The sequence below is a fragment of the Cygnus olor genome, chromosome 3 (assembly GCF_009769625.2).
Source record: "Cygnus olor isolate bCygOlo1 chromosome 3, bCygOlo1.pri.v2, whole genome shotgun sequence".
Classification (NCBI taxonomy): Eukaryota; Metazoa; Chordata; class Aves; order Anseriformes; family Anatidae; genus Cygnus; species Cygnus olor.
The window spans coordinates 90,951,923-90,974,223 of record NC_049171.1 but is presented as its reverse complement, the minus strand read 5'-3'; the positions used below and the strand labels follow the sequence as shown (position 1 = coordinate 90,974,223).

General features: G+C 43.2%; 1 protein-coding gene across 2 annotated transcripts in view; it reads left to right on the top strand.

The window, feature by feature from the left end:
* The window catches only part of LRFN2 (leucine rich repeat and fibronectin type III domain containing 2), a 228,541-nt gene that overhangs the window by 173,913 nt on the left and 32,327 nt on the right, over positions 1 to 22,301 (top strand). For both annotated transcript variants that reach the window (XM_040553080.1, XM_040553079.1), the window contains one exon: positions 8,878 to 10,270. In XM_040553080.1, the coding sequence (XP_040409014.1) occupies positions 8,898 to 10,270 (1,373 nt within the window). In that variant the 5' untranslated portion in view covers positions 8,878 to 8,897. The remainder of the gene's footprint in view (positions 1 to 8,877; positions 10,271 to 22,301) is intronic.

The window sequence follows — 22,301 nt, the reverse complement described above, 5'->3', positions numbered from 1 at the left end:
TGTGGAAGGAAATAAGAGTATATAAAGGTTTTTATAAGAATTAGAATAAGCCAGGGATAAAGAGCAACCCTTGGAGTTGCTGTTATGGCTCAGAGTAGGGGAAATTTGGATTCAAATGATGAGAACAGATCTTGACTTGTAGACACAGAAAGCAACAGGGACTGTTGATGGACAACTGTGTCTCACACAATAGGCAGTATCTCTGAGAAGGTTGTTCCTTCGTACATTTGCAGCTTTCCTATGTGTTCAAAATGAGTAAGAGACAGAATAACTGATAACTTCTCTACTGTGCTGGTGAAGCAAAATGCAGGATTGCTCTAAAGAACCAGATAAATAAATGAACTGGATCGCTAAAAATAGAAAGGGGCTCAGCTTAGCTGACTCATGAGTTTTTGGATTGAATCTGATGGAGACTTGGCACACCACATTAAAAGCAGGAGGTAAAAGTAAATGCTGGAGTACATTAAATGAACAGAAGAAAATGAATGGACCTGCAAATGGTCTGGGGGAAAAAACAAAAACAAGAACAAACCAAGCCATTTCTAGTTAGATCATTTGAAAACGGTACCCTGCACATCCTGTGCCCCTGTCATTGGGAAATCACTGTCCTCCACAGATGTGGCTGCACTGGAAAGCTCTAGGAAACCAGTTTGACCTGCTGTTGGTGCAATGCACCTCCATGACTGGGAAATTTATTATACTGTCCTCTAGCCAGCAGCCACCAGCTAACTGCTCCACTACATCAGAGCTTCTCTTACACCCCACACACAGCTTCTCATCAGATGGTTCAGGCAATTCAGTGAAAGTGTCTTGCCCTTGAAGAAAAGGGACACTGCATGTAGCTCATGTACATGCAGATACACAACCATGTATTAGGTGGTGCTACCTAGGTCTCTCTGTTTGCCAAATGTCTACACATGGATTTTCTAAATAGATACTTTCTTTCCAATTTGTTTATTTTATTTCATTTTGTTATGCTTACAAATAACTGTCTACACATTTAAATGTTGTGCATGTTCGAAAACCATCAGATAGCTAAGCATTTTTTTTTTGTCACAACAAATCAGTCAGTTAAAGCCTGTAATTTACAGTCACTGAAGGTTGAATAATGCCAGTACAGTTATTTTCACAGGTAAAAATCATACTTCTCAAAAAGATCTGGCTATGGTTATTAAGGTTACAATGGGCCACTCATGAGTTCTGGCTAGAGCTAAGTAACTTTTCCATTTAGCCAGAAGTTTTACCACTGATATGTATTAGTCCATGTTGACCAAACCTATTTTTGTGCCGGTTCTGCTTTCATGAGACTACTTTAGGAAAGGTATAAAATGAACCATTCAGAATATTTATTTCTAGTGTTTCTGAAATGTGACATTTTCATTTTGAAATGATGTGTTTTGTGTAGGTATTTGCTTAAAGTAACATATTTTTTAATGAATGAGTAAATCAAGCGTGCCTACTGAATTCACAATATAAGACTGAGTTAATTCAGTTACTATAATCAGCATTCAGAGATTAAAAATTGGACCCCAGGCTTCAGGACATACACAAATTAAACTGACCTTGGCATTGAAGGTAAACATCATTCTAGAAGATAAATTTCCATCTTCAGCAGCACAAGAGACTTAGGTTAATTGGTAGGTGTAATTTTAAGCCTGTACTGCTTTTGCTCTGTTCTCTGTATGTTCCCAGAATGAAAGTTTTCAGTCCAAGTTTCAAGTGGCGTGATGCCAGATCAGGCAAGGTCTAGAGATTAGGTATAATGGAATAGTAGTACCTGTAAACTTTGAGTAGAAACTCTCTTATTTTGTTAACTACATTATTAAATAGCGCTCCTATTTGCGCAATGTGACTGCAGAAACAGCAGCCTTCACTATAACTTCAGTGTAGTTACAGAACGATGTTACTATTTAGTGCTAGATTTTTAAAAAACTCAGGAACATGGAATTTCAGGGCCAATTGAAATGAATTGGATCAGGGCATCCAGGTTCTCTGAATGGTTTTCAAAGTCTGGATCCTGATCAGCATTTACCTCCCTGAGCTGTCTGGAACACACTTTTCTGTGGAGCCAATGGAAACTCTGGCTTCCCAAGGATGTGTGTGCCTGACTGAGCAACTCTTTAATTGAATTGTATTGGGATCATAGAATGAGTTTGCCCCTTATGAGACACCAGAGAACCCATACAACTCAGACCACTGCAACAGCAGAATGGACTCTCTCTTCTCTAAAAAGGCTGAATTTTAATTAAAGACTTTTCAACAACAAAGATATTAACAATATCTCTCTTCCATGTGGATTCTTTAAGGCTCAAAAAGAGTTGGCCTCATGATGCATATCTCCTTTGCAAAACTCCAGTAAAGCTAGTAAAGTCTCCTCTGCTGTCTCGAAACTTACTCTGTGTTCTTGAAATGCATGAGTAGTAAATATTATGGAGGCCTCTGCACTTCAAATTTTATCTGAAGTGATGAAAATGTCCCAAATGTATTGTGGGAAAGTGCCAGACAGGCAGATGCTCAAAAGTACACAGAATGTGTTCACCAAGTCTTATTTTCTCAGGAAATGAATCTCAAAAGCTTGATTAATTTTGCACATTTCTCAAAACCAAATGGCTTACAAGAATGTCTTAATTTCAGCAAAATGCTAGTGAAAGTGAGATAGGATATAACAGAATGCATGTGGTTTCCTTTTGACTTAAGCTCCCTTGCTGAATTTCCTTGGAACTGGAGATGTAAGTGCTCTAGTGTCACTAAGGCTGTTAAACACACAGAATGTTTGGCAGCCAGAGGTCCAGATCTTTGGCAGAGAAGCTGCAAATATGTTTTTTCTTGATCAAACCCACTTATAAATAATAATAATAATAATAATTCCTCTTGTATGCACGTGTATGAGCACATACACATTTTCATTAGGGCTCAAAATGCCCTTTCCAGGTGATGCCTGTATCAGAAAGTGACTCTAGAAGGGAAATTTGTACTATGTCTTTCAAGAGCTCACCTAAGCAGTATTCACTAGTAGCTTAACTATGTTAAATGGAGGGAAGGTGTTGATGTTTTTAACTGACTCTGAAATTTATTTAATAACAGTTGGTTTTGTTATCATCTGTCAAGTATTACAGATTGTAAACCTTTGTAGAACTGTCCAAGGTTATTGTTTTTGGCCTAAGTAGCAAGAAATGTGAAGAGGTGACTTAATTGCAGAGTTCAACTGTGACAGAACAATAACAAGCAGATTTGTTCTTCTAGGGTGTTTGGAAAGTACTGCTTTCAGTGGGAGAAACGCTATGCCTCAGTAGACTGGAAGACCTGAAATGATGAAAAAATTTATCTGTATTAAAACTACAAGGTTCTTGTGCCAGATACCATCAAAGTTACAGTCCTGTATTTCAGCAGAAAAGCTGCTATGAGGTCTGAGCTTCTTTTACCAAAATCCTGCAGTGAATAGAGGTTTGTTGGGGTATAAAGTGTATTCTGCCAAGCTCACAGCCTGGTGTTTCACAGATGCTCAGGTTATAGCTGAATTACATCTGACCTATCTCTGTATCTGACCAGCTACATTGATTATTTGAGCTTTTGATAAATGCACTGCTTCAGTCTTTGGAATGGTAAAGGAATTAGGTAAAAGTAGTGCTTAAAACAAACAAACAAACAAACCAAACAGCCATGAACAGAGGCAGGGGAAAGATAAGGAATGCACACAAATAGACACAAGTTTTGCCAACGAAAGACTGAAAGAGACCAATATCTTCCTGTGTGAGACAGCCCTGACTAAGAAAATACTGGGTTATTTCCTTGGGGAACTTTTGGATGGATTAAATCAAGCTTCATAGAGTGAGCCCTCTTGAAAATTGTTTTTTATGGATTATCCTTACCTCTGTTCTGGATCCAGTTACCTGTTATCCAGCAATAACAGAAATATTCTTACATTTAAGCCATTCTATGAGTTAATTTCATTTGGAGGCATTCACCTCTTCAGCATAGCTCTTCCTGAATGCAGCCAAGCAAAGACTGCTTCCAGCCCTGGGGAGGACAGAGGAGGTAGGATGGACCCCCAGCAACTTGGAAAGGACAGCACTCACATGAAGTAAAGTGCATAAATGAACCTTGTAGTGGTACTGGGGTAGTAAAATATTTTGGTTGCAATCTTGCTACTGCTGCACTATTCAAGAACAAGTTGTACAGAGGGAAAAAAAAAAAAAAGTTAAAATCCAGAGTTCCTTTTTTTTCTTTGCTACTGTGGAAGCAATATTTGTCAAATTAATATGGGAAGAGCTTAGTAAAGACAGCCACAAATACCTGAAACAGCATGTGTTTGTTTTCCTCTCTATGATTTACAAAATGTAGAGTGGCTGGAGAAAGCAAGCACACCATGTGCTAATGCTACTAATTCTTTTCAAAAAAACAGCTCCTAAAAAGGCATAGCAAAAATCTACGTTGCACTGTACATATGCACATCTGATGATGAGCAGCTTTACCCGAGAGGAATGCAGAAACCTAGGTGAACACAGAAGTCCTGATTTTGAGCCTGTGAACGTCTAGATACATGACTGACTTTCAACAACTGAACAGTCTTGGAGATGCTTGTAAAACTAGCAGTGAACCCATGTCTCAATGCACTCATTTCTGAGGACAGATTCAGATGCAGAGATGTTTACTTTCCTTACTGCCATAATCATCACTAGGTGAATCATAATCTACCCGTATGGATCACGGCATACTGGGACCTACCTTTACCACATGGATTTTGGCAAAGGAAAGGATTAAGGAATAATTTTTGTCCTGACATGGTTCCATTCCCTTTTACATGCTGTAGATTAAATTGCTTCAGAGACTACCCGTGAAACTTCACCCATTGCTGCAGTCCTTCAGGCTTTGCAGCTGTGGGATAGATTTTTTAGTCACAGAGATTCAGTGAAAACAGAGAGAAGATATGAGAAGGTTAAGAAAGAGGAAAGGGTAGCTCCTAGGAGAAATATATATATATATATATGTATATATATATATATATAATTCTTTGAACAGCACCTACAAACCTGAAAAAGAAAAAAAAAAATGTAAGAATACATCCATACAGTCCCTGGAAGCTGCGTCCCTGTACAGTAGGAGACAGTAGAATGAGAGCCACTACCCAGCCACCTCTCTATTTATTTTTTTTCTCCCAGCCTGTGTGCTGCGGCTATACCTTACTTGTCTGACAGTTAACTTGTACTTGGTGCTGCGGTACACAAAGGTTATTGGAATTTATATGCAAAGCTCAATGAATATAGAATTAAAAAATGCCTCAGAGACAACCCTGAAATGAGATGCCAAATCACAGAAGTTGTATCTTTATGAGGAAAATTTGAATACAAAACACCAATGTTTATGACTCTTGCACATATTAATTCATACCAATCCATGTTATAAGAGGACTAAAGAGACTATTTTTCATCTTGAGCTGAGACAGAAACCCTGCCAGATTTACTGACTTGCTGTGAGAAATCTACTTTAGCTTGCTGATAGATAGATACCTTTTAAATGTAAATCAGAATGGTGAGCTTCTCACAGGGCTACCATCAACAGCCTGTAAAATGCTCGATGTTGCAGGTCACAGGAGATTTGGGAACAAGGTGAGCAAACTACTCAGCAAAAACAGACCCTAAACTTGACAATTTATTTTCTCTCTAATACGAAAGTTACCAGAACTGAAATCAAAACATTTTTTATTATACATCCATCTCCTTGGCAGCTACCAATTACCTTGACATTGTGGGAGACTAGATTTTAGAAGATATTATTATAATTGTGCAGACTCCTGAATTCTTAGCATATCTGTGGCCTAGGTATTTTTTCTTTCTGGAGGGAAAAGAGAAAAACAGCTGCCCTATGAAAACCCCAGATGTTCTCTTTAAGGAGTCCTGCATACCTCTGTTCTCCCCAGTCTCCTCTTTGTAACCCATTGGGTTTGTGTACTATTTGCTGTGTCATGAACTTGTCACTTCAGGACAATGTTGTTGAGAAACCTATGGTGCCAGGCTCAGAAGCTTGAAGTATTGATGCTGGCAACAGATTACTAAGTCTAGAAATATCCTCTGCAGACAAAAAATATTTACATTAATACTTTCAAATGGATTCAACAACCGGAATGACAGCAGCCATGATATTTTCATCCTGGTATAGATGTTACTGATTTGTTCTCCTGCTGGTAAAAGCACATATCGTGCTCTCTGCATTTTTTTCATGCACGCATGCAAGTACACACAGGCAGATGACGAGCTTTCAATCCATCCACAGATGGTTTCCCCATCAGGGTTTACTTTGCCATTTAGATCTCCTGCTTCACAGCCTCCTCTCGGTGTCGCAGTCCCTATTTTCTGTAATTAAATTCTGTTCCTCCCCCCAGTTTTTTTACAAATGTTTTTCACTCTGATGCTTAGAGTCAACTGTCTCCCCAGAGCTCTGTGATATTTAACGGCATCCGGAAAAAATGTGGTTAGAGAATTGGGACACTTAAAGGAGACACTGCTCTCCTAAGTGTGCATTCACATTTATGAATAGATATTCAGAGGGTGGGAATGTAGATGAGGGAGAAGCTATGAAAGGGCTTATTACTAATTAACTGTATCTATTTCTCCCCCTTTTAAACTGTTTTTTGTTTATCATTTCAGCTGGTAGGGTAATACACTAAATTAAAGCTGCAGAACACAATTATAATTAAGATTCTAAAGCCAATTGCCTGTTAGTAAACTACCAATTGATAATAATGTAAGGGATATTTATAACACTTTGCCAAGTATACTGCAGATTTTCATCAATAACTTAGTTGCTAATCTCCAAACATTTTTTTCAGTAGCCTTTTATTTACTGTTGAAGGTAGGATTAGTCTTCTTAAGCCATCCTTTCTGAAAGTATCTTGCTTTCATCTTGTTTGCAGAGTTCAGCAAACACAGATGCTTCAATCTTGTCCTCTCCTATAGAATAGTAATAATGTTATATAATTGCCAACATCTCACCATGCAGAAAACTTTGCAATAACTGAACTACCATACATAGTTCAGCCCTCACAACATCTTGCATTCCTACAGCTCCTTCCTTCTGAGTCATGTCACTCTAAATTCTAGGCAGGGGAAGCCAAACTACCTTAACCATGAGAGAAATCAGCCAATTTTGTGCACAGCCCCAAAACATAAAGCTCAAATTTTCATTTCTTTCACAGGGAGGGTAAACAAGAATGGTTCAAAGAGTTAAAAAAAAAAATACTGAGGTAATAGATTTTGTTCTGTGTTTGGTGTGTTACTAGTGGATTAATCATTAACCTTCATAACTTCTTTTAATTTTTATGAAACATCTGCATAACTGTCATTTCAGCTGTGAAATGAAGTGTAAATCATTGCACTGTGACTTTTTTTTTTTGTGAAATATGTTTCTTGTGTCATATGTTTGCTAAAGTTTGAGTGGCCTCATAGTACGAATTATTGGAGCTATTATGAGACATTACACATTATCCCATCATGTGTACAGCAGCAACAGAACTAGCTCAGGCACAGGTGACTGTCTACCACATACAACGTGCAGGAACAGCATGATTTTATTGAAACCTCACGTCTGCATGGGGATCACATCACTAGCTCTTCCACAGCAGGTAGCATAACAGACGGATAGCTGTTATTCAGCAGAAGTGGTAGTGAGCTGAAGGGGCACAGAGATCTGCTGCACATGTGTAGTGTCAGCAGCCATTTGTACCATGCCTTTGGGAGACCCAGAGGTGGCATCTTGGAAGGTCAGCACTGGAGAGGCAACTGATGAAGCATGAGGGTGTCTCATGTGTTATTGTGCAGTGACTGACCCTGAAACAGAGCTGCAGCTCCTCCCAGCCACGGTTGGCCCTCCAAGTCAGCCTATAAATACTTTTTGTTTGTTCTTCAAAGACAAATACTTTACAGCTCAAGCTGGAAAAGCAAGTGAGAGCTGCAAAAAAAAGGGGGAGGGGATGCAGAGCGGTGGTGGTGGACGGGAGATAATGTTACGAAGAGAAATGGGTGGGATGCAAGGGACAGCAGTGAATACCAAGGAGAGCTCTGATGTCACTGCAACAGGAAGGATTGCAGCATGAGAACATGCAAGAATCAGTAAGCTTCTCAAGGTAGCACATGTTTTTCCCTGCATCTCTTCTCTTTGGAGCTAGACAATATCATCTTTCCTATAGGTTGGCTGAGCGTAGGGTGAATCCAGGTGATGATTATGTAAGCGATTTCTGCTTCCTAAGCGCCTATCATGAATTTTATTAAGGACGGGCAAGTGAACTGACTCGCTCCAGGACTGGCCAGATAATTATATGGTCATTACCAACCACATTACTGAAGGGTAAATATGTAGTTATTTTTATCCATAAAATCAGCTCTTTCAACCCTAAGATTAATTCCACATTATTATGCAGCAATATGTAATTACTATAAGACAGCTTCTACCCTCAAAGAAGCAGGCACTATTCCAAGTGAAATCTTTCAGAGTTTTAAGTAAGCCATGCAACCTGACAGCAGGATTTGTCCTCTACCAGCTACCCAATAAAAATTATAAAGCTGTAACTAGAGAATAGGCAGTTACTGTGATCTGTTACCAGACATAAACTCTAAGAATTTCTATTCCATTCAGTTTTGGAGCCAAGCCCACTTTTTTTTTTTTTTTTCTTTTTTTTTTTTTTTAAGAAACAAATGCATTATGTGGGGAAACGTTGTCGTAACACTTAACCTTCCCATCACAGAATGTTGATCACTGTGAGTGTTATTTCTGAGAGGAGGCGCTGGCAAGTCTCTCTGGAAGTAGACGTCAGATAAAACATAGATGAAAGGTAACACTGTCATAACTGCTGATGTTCCCTGTAACTCTTTTCCTTTCTTGCAGGTACTGTTGTGTGATTTACCATGGAAAAATTGCTCTGCAGCATCCTGGTGTTTGGAATGGCTGTCATGGTCAACGCTTGTCCCAAATATTGTGTCTGTCAGAACCTGTCTGAGTCACTGGGGACTTTGTGTCCCTCCAAAGGTCTTCTGTTTGTACCACTAGACATAGATCGAAGGACTGTTGAACTTCGGCTCGGGGGCAACTTTATTATTAATATCAGCCGACAGGATTTTGCCAATATGTCTGGGCTTGTTGACCTCACCTTATCCAGAAACACAATCAGTTACATACAGCCCTACTCTTTCACTGACTTGGAGAGCCTTCGGTCTTTACATCTGGACAGCAACAGGTTGCCTGACATTGGAGAGGATATTTTGAGAGGCTTAATTAACCTTCAGCACTTGATTTTAAACAACAACCAGCTAAGCAGCATCTCTGATGAAGCCTTTGAGGATTTTTTGCTGACATTGGAAGACTTAGACCTTTCCTACAATAACCTCCGAAGCATTCCCTGGGAATCTATAAGAAAGATGATAAACTTGCACCAGCTCAGTTTGGATCATAACCTGATAGATTATATTACAGAAGGGACGTTTGCAGATCTTCAGAAATTGGCCAGGTTGGATCTAACATCCAACAGACTTCAGAAGCTTCCCCCTGATCCTATCTTTGCCAGATCTCAAGTAATTCCATTAGCTGTTACCCCATTTTCTCCACCTTTATCTCTCAGCTTCGGAGGTAACCCCCTGCACTGCAACTGTGAGCTGCTGTGGTTAAGGCGACTTGACAGGGATGATGATATGGAAACTTGTGCTTCTCCTCCAGGTCTAAAGGGAAGGTACTTCTGGTATGTACGGGAGGAAGAATTTGTCTGTGAGCCTCCTCTTATCACACAGCATACTCACAAGTTGCTCGTTTTAGAAGGGCAAACTGCCACACTGAAATGCAAAGCCATTGGGGATCCCACCCCCATCATTCACTGGGTGGCCCCCGATGACCGCCTCATTGGGAACTCTTCGAGGACATCTGTCTATGACAACGGCACCTTAGATATTCTCATCACCACATCCAAGGATTACGGGACTTTCACATGTATAGCAGCCAATGCTGCCGGAGAGTCCACTGCAACGATCGAGCTCTCAATTGTTCAGCTCCCTCACCTCACCAACGGCACAGGCCGAGCAGCCCCACCGAAATCCAGGCTCTCAGACATCACCAGCTCCAGCAAGTCTAACCGAGGGGAAACAAAAGGCCCACCAGAAAGGGCTGTCCTGGTGTCAGAGGTGACCACTACGTCAGCTTTAGTGAAGTGGACAGTGAGCAAGTCAGCCCCTCGGGTAAAAATGTATCAGCTGCAGTATAATTGTTCGGATGATGAAGTCCTGATCTACAGGTAAATGCAATTGCTGTTCTGTTCTCTGATGATGGCAGTGGGAGGAAAACAGGATATGAAATCTTTTACTCTTAAGTCACTGATTCAAATTTGAGCTGACGTAGCAGTGCCACTGCCACCGATAACGTTAGTGGTGTCTGATAAGTCTGTGCTGCTTTTGTCAGTCTGCCAGTTTATCTGTTGGTCTGTTCATCACTTTTCTGTCTGTTTTGAGTCATACATTACAAATCTCTGTAGCATTCATTCTCTAACAACAACTGTTTTCAGTAACATTTCCAATTTATAAAAAAGCAATAGTACCACAGTTGGTACCCTGCTTACAAGGCTTAACAAAGAAAGCAAAACTTGACAGGCTGGAAGTTAGAAGTTTCCCTTTCCACCTCCTGTAGGTGGGATAGAAACATACTACTGAGAGAGGAAGCATTGTGGGAGTAAATTTGTGCTGTCTACCCATAACACAGGCTCTAATTATTCTGTGATTCAAGATTCAGGGTTGTTAGCAAGAGATTTTTCACCCATTTGAAAGAGCTTGTTTCTTACTTCACTAACATCCATTTTACACAACTGTAATTGCTTACAACTTTGGAACATTTAATGTTTTATACCATATTAAATGCAAGAAGAGATAGAGATAATTTTGAAAGCAAGCCCTGAATGTTCATTAAGCTCCTTGAGTTCTACAACTTCTCTGACATTTAATGATTTAAAAAAAAAGAGTTGCTCTTGCAGTGAACCTATGAAAAAGAAAGAAAATTTATTAAATTTTGGGGATTAAAAATAGGTAGGAAATTGATTAATAGAACAGGAAAGTAGTGCTACTGCTTTTTCCTTCTGTTTTAGATTAATGATTGTGTTGTTCTTTGGAGCTGTGAGCTACCAGCAGAAGTCAGAATCAAAGGGCAAAATAGAACCAAACACAAATTCCTATAACTTTGCAAGCAGCCTGAATCCAGTGAAGAAAAATTGGATCCGGCAAAGGAATACTGGTGTTTGGGTTTTGACACTAATTTGAGAAGAAACTCTGCCCCCAAAAAAGCAGTCAAAGCCATTGATTTTCTTGGTAGGCTTTTGGTTGCTGTCTGCTGACCTGGAAACCACTCTGTCTTTCTCAACCTGCCTGCAGTGAGAGGTGAGGCACTTGTCAAGTCATGGTACTCAGACTCCAGACCCCAGAACAGACCTTGCTATTTTCTTTTTTATTATATAGTATTTTTGTTGTTGTTGTTTACCATGTAAAACCAAGCAGTAGTAAATGTTCATATAATGTTTTTCACTAACCCTTCTCCTACAATGATTTGTAATTCTAATGTTGCTTACAGAACTGAAGTTTTTATGACTGAAATTTTGTTCAAGAAATAGTTTTGTAACAAACACATGATGAGCAGAATTCACAAAGTGATTTACTTAGCTACTCCAAACTTAGTTACTCTTTGCCAAAAGTAGGAATATTGTTAAGGAAGTCCAAGGAGTATTTTTAAAGGATATTTACTCAAATACTGAAGAAATATGAGGAAACTCAGTTCTGTTCATTTCCATTCCTCAATTATAAAAGTATGTTGAAATAATCAAATCATTTAGAAGATGGAAATTATCTGCCTTACTCTGGATAATGTACCATGGAAGTGGTATGTCAGCCTTGGGACTTGCAGCTATGTTGAGTTAAGGAAAATGAAAGTCTAAGATAAAACTAACTAATGGTAGAGTATTAGGGATGGAATAAAAGAAAATGCGCCAGTGCCAGTTTTTCTTTAGGCAAAACTTTAGGCAAGAACTCAACCAACATTTAAGATCCTGGGCACAGCAATAGTTCGGAAAAAAATACTCTGAAGAATGTGCATAGTCATATGACACTCTATAGTCAATTTGTCACAGTGAAAAGGAATATCCCTGCAACTGAAAAAAAATAAGTTTGTGGAGGTTGTCAGGTGTTAGAATTGATTAAATGTGTTGGTTTGCTGAGGAAGGGGATGGACAGGGTAAATAAAACAATGCAGAAGGGAAGTCACATAGTGTAGTAGCTGTAGAAATGAGAATCAGATGCCATAGGCAGAAATGAAAGAAAGATGCTGTCTTACCAGTCTGGTCTGGAGGAGCCAGGGACTGTCAGGCAACTCCTAATTCTTATCCTGTCCTCACTACTGCTTCTCAGTGAGTTTTTGGCCCTGTTGCTTTACTCAGATGTGGCTCAGTTTTCCAGAAGCACAGTGGTGAGGACAGTTCTATTTCCGTAAAACTCCCATTGGGACTTTTTGAGGATTCATTGATGATGTGTAGCTATTTTCATTCACAGCTCTCAAAAGCACTTCACCAAAGAAAACAAATTTTATTTCCCTACATTTTGCACCAGGGGAAACTAAAACTTAGGAAGGTGAAGTAAATTGTCCAGCAGCTAAGAGTTAATCAGTGGCACTCATATATACCTAAAACAGCTCTAATGACCTGCAGCCAGGGAACCACTCAGTCCCTTAGAGTTAATTAACTAAAGTTGTTTTGCTTTAATTGGTCAGATGCATGTCACTGCAATGAATGTGTAGAAAAACCTAAGGGAAAAGGATTTTTACAGCGCTCTGCTCTATAAAATGCTGTGTATGTGCTAAATGGGATGTGATACTGCTTAGCTACTGAAATGATGGGCACTTAATATACATTCAGATACAGCAGTGTGCCAGGACTGAGGCCCACTGGCTGTGCTCAGCTTGAAGGAATCCTGCCTTACTAATAAGAAATGTTGTATGCACAAGACAAAAGTTTGCTTTATTCTCTGCTCAGCATTTTTCATGTACATTGTACTCATAGTGAAAGAATGAAAACAGCAGTTCTTCCCCCCTGTTGGTATTAAGCTGCTTCTTGATCATTATGTAAGATACCAGTCCCATTTCTGCTTCCGTCCCAGCTATGGTTTTCCATCTGCAGGAGATACAAATGATGCAAATGGGACCACAATGGTATGTAATGACCCCATGAAAATTCAAGTGTTTACTGTTGGGTCTCCTGATTTCAGTGAGCTGAACTGGTGTCAAAATCTGCAGTTTACCTCTTGATAGACCAGTGTCATTGTATTGAGAATTAATGGAAGGAACACTGTCTGCTTCCCAATCTGACTTCCCTTTTATTTGCTGTCTCAGGACCACGGCTGAAAGTAGCAGCAGGATTTTTTTTTTCTGATCAGTGGATGCAGAATGCATGTTTCTAATACTGATCTAATGAACACAGGTCTTGATCAGCTCTCTGTTCCACATGGCTTCCCAGTGAGAAGAAGAAACCAGAGGGAAGGGAGCAGTAGCTTGTGCAAAGGTCTCAAAGAGGCAGTTTGGTCAATATCAACTTACAATGACACCCTCTGTCACAAAATAAATAACCTAGGGTGCTATATATTATCTTTGCCATATCACTGCCAAAAGGGAATGCTCCTTCTTTTATGAAACATGCACTTAGCAGCTAGTGGAAACTTAGAGCTTCTCTTTTGTGCCCTGACCTGTGGTCATGTGGGAAAAGATCCTACAAGAGAGTCCTGTGCTGGAGTTGTGTGTTACACACAGGTGAACACCATTGCTTTACAGATCTATGCGTGGTCCCAGTGAGCTCTTTATCTTTCTCTAGCTTGTCCTTGCACTGGTTTTAGTAATCCTGCAGTCAAGATAATTAATTAGTTCCACCTGGAACTGAACCAGGATTCCTCTCTCTAGGCAGAGTGAGAGAAAAGGAAAGCTTGTTTTGCCTTTTTTTTTTTCTTGTTTTGCATTTTTTCCCTTTTCTGATTTGTTGCATATTAATTCCAACCTTTCTTTCCTCTTCACTTTCCTTACACTGATAATAACAGTCTTGTTCATCTTTGTGCCATTCAAACCAAGGTTACCCTGGATGGAGAAGGTGAAGCCACATCTTGGCTAACGGGTGCAAGCCTTGCTATCTATGTCTTTTTTTCATATTGATAGGTTTGTTGTTTTTTTTTTTTTTTCTTTTTTCCCCCACTGGTGAAGGTTATTCAAGCATGCCCTTTTAAAGTGGAAATTATTTATTTATTTATTTATTTTTGCTAAGAACTGCAGGTACATTTTTTAAACTACTAATAAAGTCCCTTGGCTGGCACATGTAGCTGTGGTCCATACTGCTCCAGTCCAGCAAACTGGGCATACATGGGCCCTGATGGAATGGACCCATGAGTGCTGAGAGAGCTGGCTTGACGTCATTGTAAGGCCATTCTCAATTATCTTTGAATTGGCACTTGGGAAAGATGTCTGAGGCCTGGAAGAAAGCATATATGTCACTCATCTTCAAAAAGAGGAAGGACCCAGGGAAGTACAGCTTGATCAGCCTCACATCAATCCATGGAAAAGTGATGGAGCAACTAATTCTAAGAACCATTTAAAGGAACACAAAGGACAAGAAGGTGGTTAGGAGTACTCAGCATGGAATCACAAAGTCATGCTTGAGCAGGCTGATAAACTTTTATGAAAAAATAACTAGGTTGGTAGACAAGACAAGACAAGAGTGGTGGATATTGTCTACTTTGGCTTCAGTAAGGCTTTTGACACAGTCTTATAAAATCCTCATTAATCTTCACTAATCATCTGAATGGTGGGGCAAAGTGCACCCTCAGCAAGTTTGCCAAAGACACAAAACTGAGATGAATGAGTGATATGACAGAGGGTCATGCTGCCATCCAGAGGGACCTCAACAAGATGCAGAAATGGGCTGACAGGACCCTCATGAAGTTCAACAAAGGGAAACCCAAAGTCATGCCTGAGGGGAGAAACTGACCCCATGCACCAGTATATGCTGGGGGTCACCTGGCTAGAAAGTAACTTTGCAGAAAAGGTCCCAGGAGTCCTGGTGGACACCAAGTTGACCACAAACCAGAAGTGTGTCCTTGCCCAAAGAAGGCTAATGGCATCCTGCACTAGGAGGAGTATTGCCAGAAGATCAAAGGAGGCGACCGGCTCCGGGGCAGACGCGTGCTGCAGCGGAGCGCGGGATCGGGACAGGCAGGGCTATTTTTCGGGCATCGAGCCTACGTGAGGGAGCCGCCAGGCACCGGCAGCCCTCGTGAGGGAGGCTGACGAGGCGTAGGCGGAGCCAGCAGCGTCAGCGACAGCTCCTCCCCCCGGCCGTTCAAAGGCAGCCCTTAGGGAGCGCGAGCGACCAGGAGCGCGGCGAACAGGGCGGGCAAACAGGGAGTGACGTGGCAGTTAGCGAGGCAGTTAGCGCAGGCAGGGCGGGCAGGCAGGGCGGAGCGCTCACACCCGCCCATAGGGACACCTCCTCTAAGGGCGCTCTCCCGTCAGCTGGGCTACAATGGTCTCCACCAGGCACGGTGCTTTCTCTAGGAAGTCAGTACACACCCAGACCGACTGCCCGTCCAAACATGCGGCAGTTCAGGTCTCCGGATGCGGGGAGTGTCTGAGCCTCTTGCTGCCATCGGCAGGAGGCAGGGGGACTGCTTGCGTGAGGTGCGAGCAGGTGGACGACCTGGTCCGCATGGTGGCGGAACTCAAGGAGGAGGTGCAGAGGTTGAGGGATATCAGGGAGTGCGAGCGGGAGATAGACTGGTGGAGTGACTCCCTGCAGGACCGGAGGGAGAGGGACCAGGGTGAGATGCCCCAAAGGGGGGTGGACCCCCTGCCCTGTTGCCATCGGGCAGAGGGAGGGGACCTCCGAGTTGAGGAGGAATGGAGACAGGTCCCTTCTCGACCTCGCAGGAGATGCCCTCCCCTTCCGGCGCTGCCTTCCCAGGTGCCCTTGAACAATAGATTTGAGGCCCTGGAGCTTGAGAGACCGGTGGGTGAGGATGAGGTAGGAAGCCTACCCAGGAGGATGCCTGAGGTGAGGAAGTTGGCTCCACGCCTCAGGACTGCCTCCACCAAGAAAGAGAGAAGGGTGATTGTTGTGGGCGACTCCCTCCTCAGGGGAACGGAGGGCCCTATTTGTCGGCCTGACCCCACGCATAGGGAAGTCTGCTGCCTCCCTGGGGCCAGGGTCAGAGACGTTACCAGGAAGCTTCCAAACCTGGTTCGCCCCTCTGACTATTACCCGCTTTTGATAGTCCAGGCTGGCAGTGATGATCTTGAAAAGAGAAGCCTGAAGGCTATCAAACAGGACTATAGGGGGCTGGGACGATTGGTGGAGGGAGCGGGAGTGCAGGTGGTGTTTTCGTCTATCCCTACGGGGGAAGGGAGAGGCACGGAGAGGACATGGAAAGCTCACGTGGTTAATAGGTGGCTCAGAGGCTGGTGCCAGCACAGAAATTTTGGTTTTTTTCACCATGGGGAGCTTTACTCGGCACCTGGCCTGATGGCCCCAGACGGGTCCCTATCTCCAAGGGGAAAACGGATCCTAGGCCAGGAGCTGGCGGGGCTCATAGAGAGAGCTTTAAACTAGGCAAGAAGGGGGACGGGGCTCAAAGAAGGCTTGTTGGAGCCGTGCCGGGGGAAACAATGGCTAGGCTGGGGAAGAAGGCGATGGCCCAGCTGAAGTGCATCTACACTAATGCACGCAGCATGGGTAACAAACAGGAGGAGCTGGAAGCCATCGTGCAGCAGGAGGGCTACGACTTGGTTGCCATCACGGAGACGTGGTGGGACCGCTCCCACGACTGGAGTGCTGCAATGCCTGGCTATCGGCTCTTCAGGAGGGACAGGCAGCACAGAAGGGGTGGTGGCGTGGCTCTCTACATTAGAGAATCTTTTGATGTTGTGGAACTCCAGGCTGGGAATGATGAGGTTGAATCCCTGTGGGTTAGGATCCGCGGGAAGGCCGGCAAGGCTAGCGTCCTGGTGGGGGTCTGTTATAGACCGCCGAACCAGGATGAGGAGACGGATGAGGAGTTTTATAGGCAACTGACAGAAGTTGCAAAATCGTCGGCGCTTGTCCTCGTGGGGGACTTCAACTTCCCGGATATATCCTGGAAACACAACACGGCACAGAGAAAGCAGTCTAGGAGGTTTCTGGAGAGTGTGGGAGATAGCTTCCTGATGCAGCTGGTCAGTGAACCTACCAGGGGTGGTGCCCCGCTAGACCTTCTCTTCACAAACAGAGAAGGACTGGTGGGAGATGTGGTGGTCGGAAACCATCTTGGACAGAGTGACCACGAAATGGTAGAGTTCTCTATTGTTGGCGAGGCCAGGAAGGGGACCAGTAAAACTGCTGTATTGGACTTCCGGAGGGCTGACTTTGAGCTGCTCAGGACGCTGGTTGGCCGAGTCCCTTGGGAGGCAGTTCTGAAGGGCAGAGGAGTCCAGGAAGGCTGGGCGCTCCTCAAGAAGGAAATCTTAACGGCACAGGAGCGGTCCGTCCCCATGTGCCCAAAGACGAGCCGGCGTGGAAGAAGACCGGCCTGGCTCAACAGAGAGTTGCGGCTTGTGCTTCGCAGGAAAAAGAGGGTTTATAATCTTTGGAAAAAAGGGCAGGCCACTGAGGAGGACTACAAGGATGTAGCGAGGCTGTGCAGGGAGAAAATTAGAAAGGCCAAAGCTCATCTGGAGCTTAACCTGGCTACTGCCATTAAAGACAACAAAAAATCCTTTTACAAATATATCAATGCGAAACGGAGGACTAAGGAGAATCTCCATCCTTTACTGGATGCGAGGGGAAACCTGGTTACTAAGGATGAGGAAAAGGCTGAGGTGCTTAATGCCGCCTTTGCCTCAGTCTTTAGCGGCAATACCGGTTGTTCTCTGGACACCCAGTGCCCTGAGCTGGTGGAAGGGGATGGGGAGCAGGATGTGGCCTTCGCTATTCATGAGGAAATGGTTGGCGACCTGCTAAGGAGCTTGGATGTGCGCAAGTCGATGGGGCCCGATGGGATGCACCCGAGGGTACTGAAAGAACTGGCAGAGGAGCTGGCCGAGCCGCTTTCCATCATTTATCGGCAGTCCTGGCTATCGGGGGAGGTCCCAGTTGACTGGCGGCTAGCCAATGTGACACCCATCTATAAGAAGGGCCGGAGGGCAGACCCGGGGAACTATAGGCCTGTCAGTTTGACCTCAGTGCCAGGAAAGCTCATGGAGCAGATTATCTTGAGGGTCATCACGCGGCACTTGCAGGGCAAGCAGGCGATCAGGCCCAGTCAGCATGGGTTTACGAAAGGCAGGTCCTGCTTGACGAACCTGATCTCCTTCTATGACAAAGTGACGCGCTTGGTGGATGAGGGAAGGGCTGTGGATGTGGTTTACCTTGACCTCAGTAAGGCTTTTGACACCGTTCCCCACAACATTCTCCTCAAGAAACTGGCTGCTCGGGGCTTGGACTGGCGTACGCTTCGCTGGGTTAGAAACTGGCTGGATAGCCGGGCCCAGAGAGTTGTGGTGAATGGAGTCAAATCTGGTTGGAGGCTGGTCACAAGTGGTGTCCCCCAGGGCTCGGTACTGGGGCCGGTCCTCTTTAATATCTTTATCGATGATCTGGATGAGGGCGTCCAGTGCACCCTCAGTAAGTTTGCAGATGACACCAAGCTAAGTGCGTGTGTCGATCTGCTCGAGGGCAGGAAGGCTCTGCAGGAGGATCTGGATAGGCTGGAGCGATGGGCTGAGATCAACTGTATGAAGTTCAACAAGGCCAAGTGCCGGGTCCTGCACCTGGGGCGCAACAACCCCAAGCAGAGTTACAGGCTGGGAGATGAGTGGTTGGAAAGCTGCCTGGCCGAGAAGGACCTGGGAGTATTGGTTGATAGTCGGCTGAATATGAGCCAGCAGTGTGCTCAGGTGGCCAAGAAGGCCAACAGCATCCTGGCCTGTATAAGAAGCAGTGTGGCCAGCAGGTCTAGGGAAGTGATTGTGCCCCTGTACTCGGCTCTGGTGAGGCCGCACCTCGAGTACTGTGTTCAGTTTTGGGCCCCTCGCTACAGGAAGGACATGGAGGTTCTCGAGAGAGTCCAGAGAAGGGCGACCAAGCTGGTGAGGGGTCTGGAGAACAAGTCTTACGAGGAGCGGCTGAGGGAGCTGGGATTGTTCAGCCTGGAGAAGAGGAGGCTCAGGGGAGACCTCATCGCTCTCTACAGTTACCTTAAAGGAGGCTGTAGTGAGGTGGGGGTTGGTCTGTTCTCCCACGTGCCTGGTGACAGGACGAGGGGGAATGGGCGAAAGTTGCGACAGGGGAGTTTTAGGTTGGATGTTAGGAAGTACTTCTTTACCGAAAGGGTTATTAAGCATTGGAACGGGCTGCCCAGGGAGGTGGTGGAGTCACCATCCCTGGAGGTCTTTAAAAGACGTTTAGATGTAGAGCTTAGCGATATGGTTTAGTGGAGTGCTTAGTGTTAGGTCGGAGGTTGGACTCGATGATCTTGAGGTCTCTTCCAACCTAGAAATCTGTGTCTGTGTCTGTGTCTGAGGTGATCCTTTCCCTCTACTCAGCACTGGTGACACAACACCTGAAGTGCTGGGTCCAGGCTTGGGCTCTGCAGGGCAAAAGACACATGGACATATTGGAGTGGGTCCAGCAAAAGGCCATGAGGATGACTGATGTCCTGGAGCATCTGACATTTGAGGGCAGGCTGAGAGAGCTGGGGCTGTTCAGTCTGAAGAAGAGAAAGCTCAGGGGTTATATCATTAATGTATATAAATACCTGAAGTGCAAGAAAGACAAAGCCAGGCTCTTCTCAGTGTTGTCCAGTAACAGGATAAGAGGCAATGGACACAAACTGAAGCAGAGGAGGCTCCATCTGAACATTTGGAAACCCTTTTTTACTGTGAGGGTGACCAAACATTGACACAGGTTGTTCAGAGAGCCTGTGGAGTCTCCATACCTGGAGATACTTAAAACCTGTCCTGGACAGCCTGCTGATGGTAAACCTGCTTGATCAGGGGGGTTGGACCAGATGACCTTCAGAGGTTCCTTCTAACCTCAGCCATTCTGTAATTCTGTGAACAACTGTAAGATTAATTGTACTTCTCATTGTCTTTTTTTTTTTTTTTTTTTTTTTCCGAATTTTCCCTGCCTGTACCAGTACCTCCTGTTAGAAATCTTAAAGACTGACACTTGCTAAGAGGATGTGAAGTGGAAACAACAGATGGTTCAGTGATCTTCCAGCCTCCCCTACTAGTGAGTAGGAAGGTGTTCGCACAGTAGCCAACCACGTGCTACAACACAACAGGTAGAGCTGCTATTTCCTTTGACACTGTAATCTAATCACTGAAGAAAAGATTTTTGTAACTGTACCTCCAGAATAGCACAGTGCAATTTGCAAAGGCCGGAACCAAGTGAGTATAGGTATGCTTGGAGAGTTATGTGGGTTTTTAATGCTGCAGCTTTTCCATCCCTCATCCTTTTTTCTAATATAAATCACCCCTAAACAGACACTGCTGATAGTAAATGTGTATTATGCCCATCACTTTTAGCCAAGACAAGGAGCCTTTTACAAAATGCATGACTTTAAATCACCTCTTATTTGAAGGAAACAAAACAAAAACAAAAAAGCACTGTGAATACAGGAAGAGTAACCAATGTCCAACAGGGAAAGGGATGGGAGAAGACCAGGGGCCTGCAAAGCAATGTCTGTCCTTAGACTCAGGTGAACAGGAGCAAACACTGGGACACTTGCTCTGTCACAGAAATCCTACCTGTTCTGGGAAAGTTAAGAATACATTTTTCTCCGTCTATACTCCTTCCGAAATTGTTGTAGAAGTTTAAGATCATCAGACTTATTATCGGTACAACTCAGGCACGTGTAGACTTAATTTATTTTGAATATGGAATTGAACTGAAATATGAAAATTTGGAAAGTGGTCTCTTTGGCCCTTAGTTTCCCACCTCTAAATGAGATGACAGCACTACCTTGCCACGTAAGGATAAACACTTCAGAAAATATTGTGGAAACAGTAACTCACATAAATGAAAACTGCTGCTTTGAAGTCATTGCGTGGCAGCAACAGGGATAGTCATGAATGATTAAGATGGAGCATTACATAACCATAACACCTTCATTTAACTAAGGCATTTGGGGGTGGAGATTGTCTATTTTATGTGGAGTGCACCCTACATGATGTGGAACCACATCTCAGTTTTGGCCATTGGGAATTGATGTAATATATAAAATCACCACAATTTCAAAAGATGAATAAGTCTGCAAATGTTCTGTAGAACTTCCCAGGTTATACTGAGCCTGCTGGCTGTGTTTTGAATTAAAGCACTGATGCAGCCACTTAAAAATGTGTATCTGAAATGTGACATAGTCATTAGATTTATGAGATATTTAGGTCTGTTTCATTTTGTGGTATTTCATACTAAAAGTGATAAAAACTTCTGCACAAATTGAGAATTACTATAGTACTACATTTCCCCTAGCTTATAAATTCACCACTGAGAAGAAAAAAAAAAAAAAAAAAAAACAAAGAACAATACCACCACCAAATTTTATATATTTCTGAAAGCTTATTTTTTCCATATATATTTTATGTTGCAGGCAGTTTAAGCATTACAATATGAATAAATGTCTCCACATCTACAGCCTATTTAAACAATAGTGCCATGGGTTTTATTATTTAAACAACAGAATAATGATTTACATTTACACAGAATCTTTCACTGCAAGTGTTTTACAGACTGGCTGAACTGAGATCACTCCACTGACCACTACTATATCACCTCTCAGTTTGGCAGTCAGGTGATAGTGCAACTGCATTTTATGAACAAAGAATAACTTCAGCATTTGCACTTATGGATACTTTTACTTAGGTAGGAAGTAATTAACTGAATTTGAATTTCTCACAGCTTAGTGGAATAAATGTACCTATCCACTCCTATTCCATTGTATGTCAGTTTGAAATGTTTTATGGCTAAGGTGCTGCAAACTTCAGAAATATCTCAGGTGTGTTAGGGGCTTATCTCCAACAGCAGTGCCACACTGAAAACCAGATCATGTATCAGAGGAGGTGCCACTGTCTAGATCACTGATATTTCTGGCAATGAAAGTGTACTGTGTGGAGGTCTACCAGCTAATGGCTGAAAACACAGGAAGTCCTGCCTTGTTGCTTAGTTAGAGCAAATAATCTCGACAGCCTGATGCTATAGTAAAACATGATTACATTATTTTTGCTCT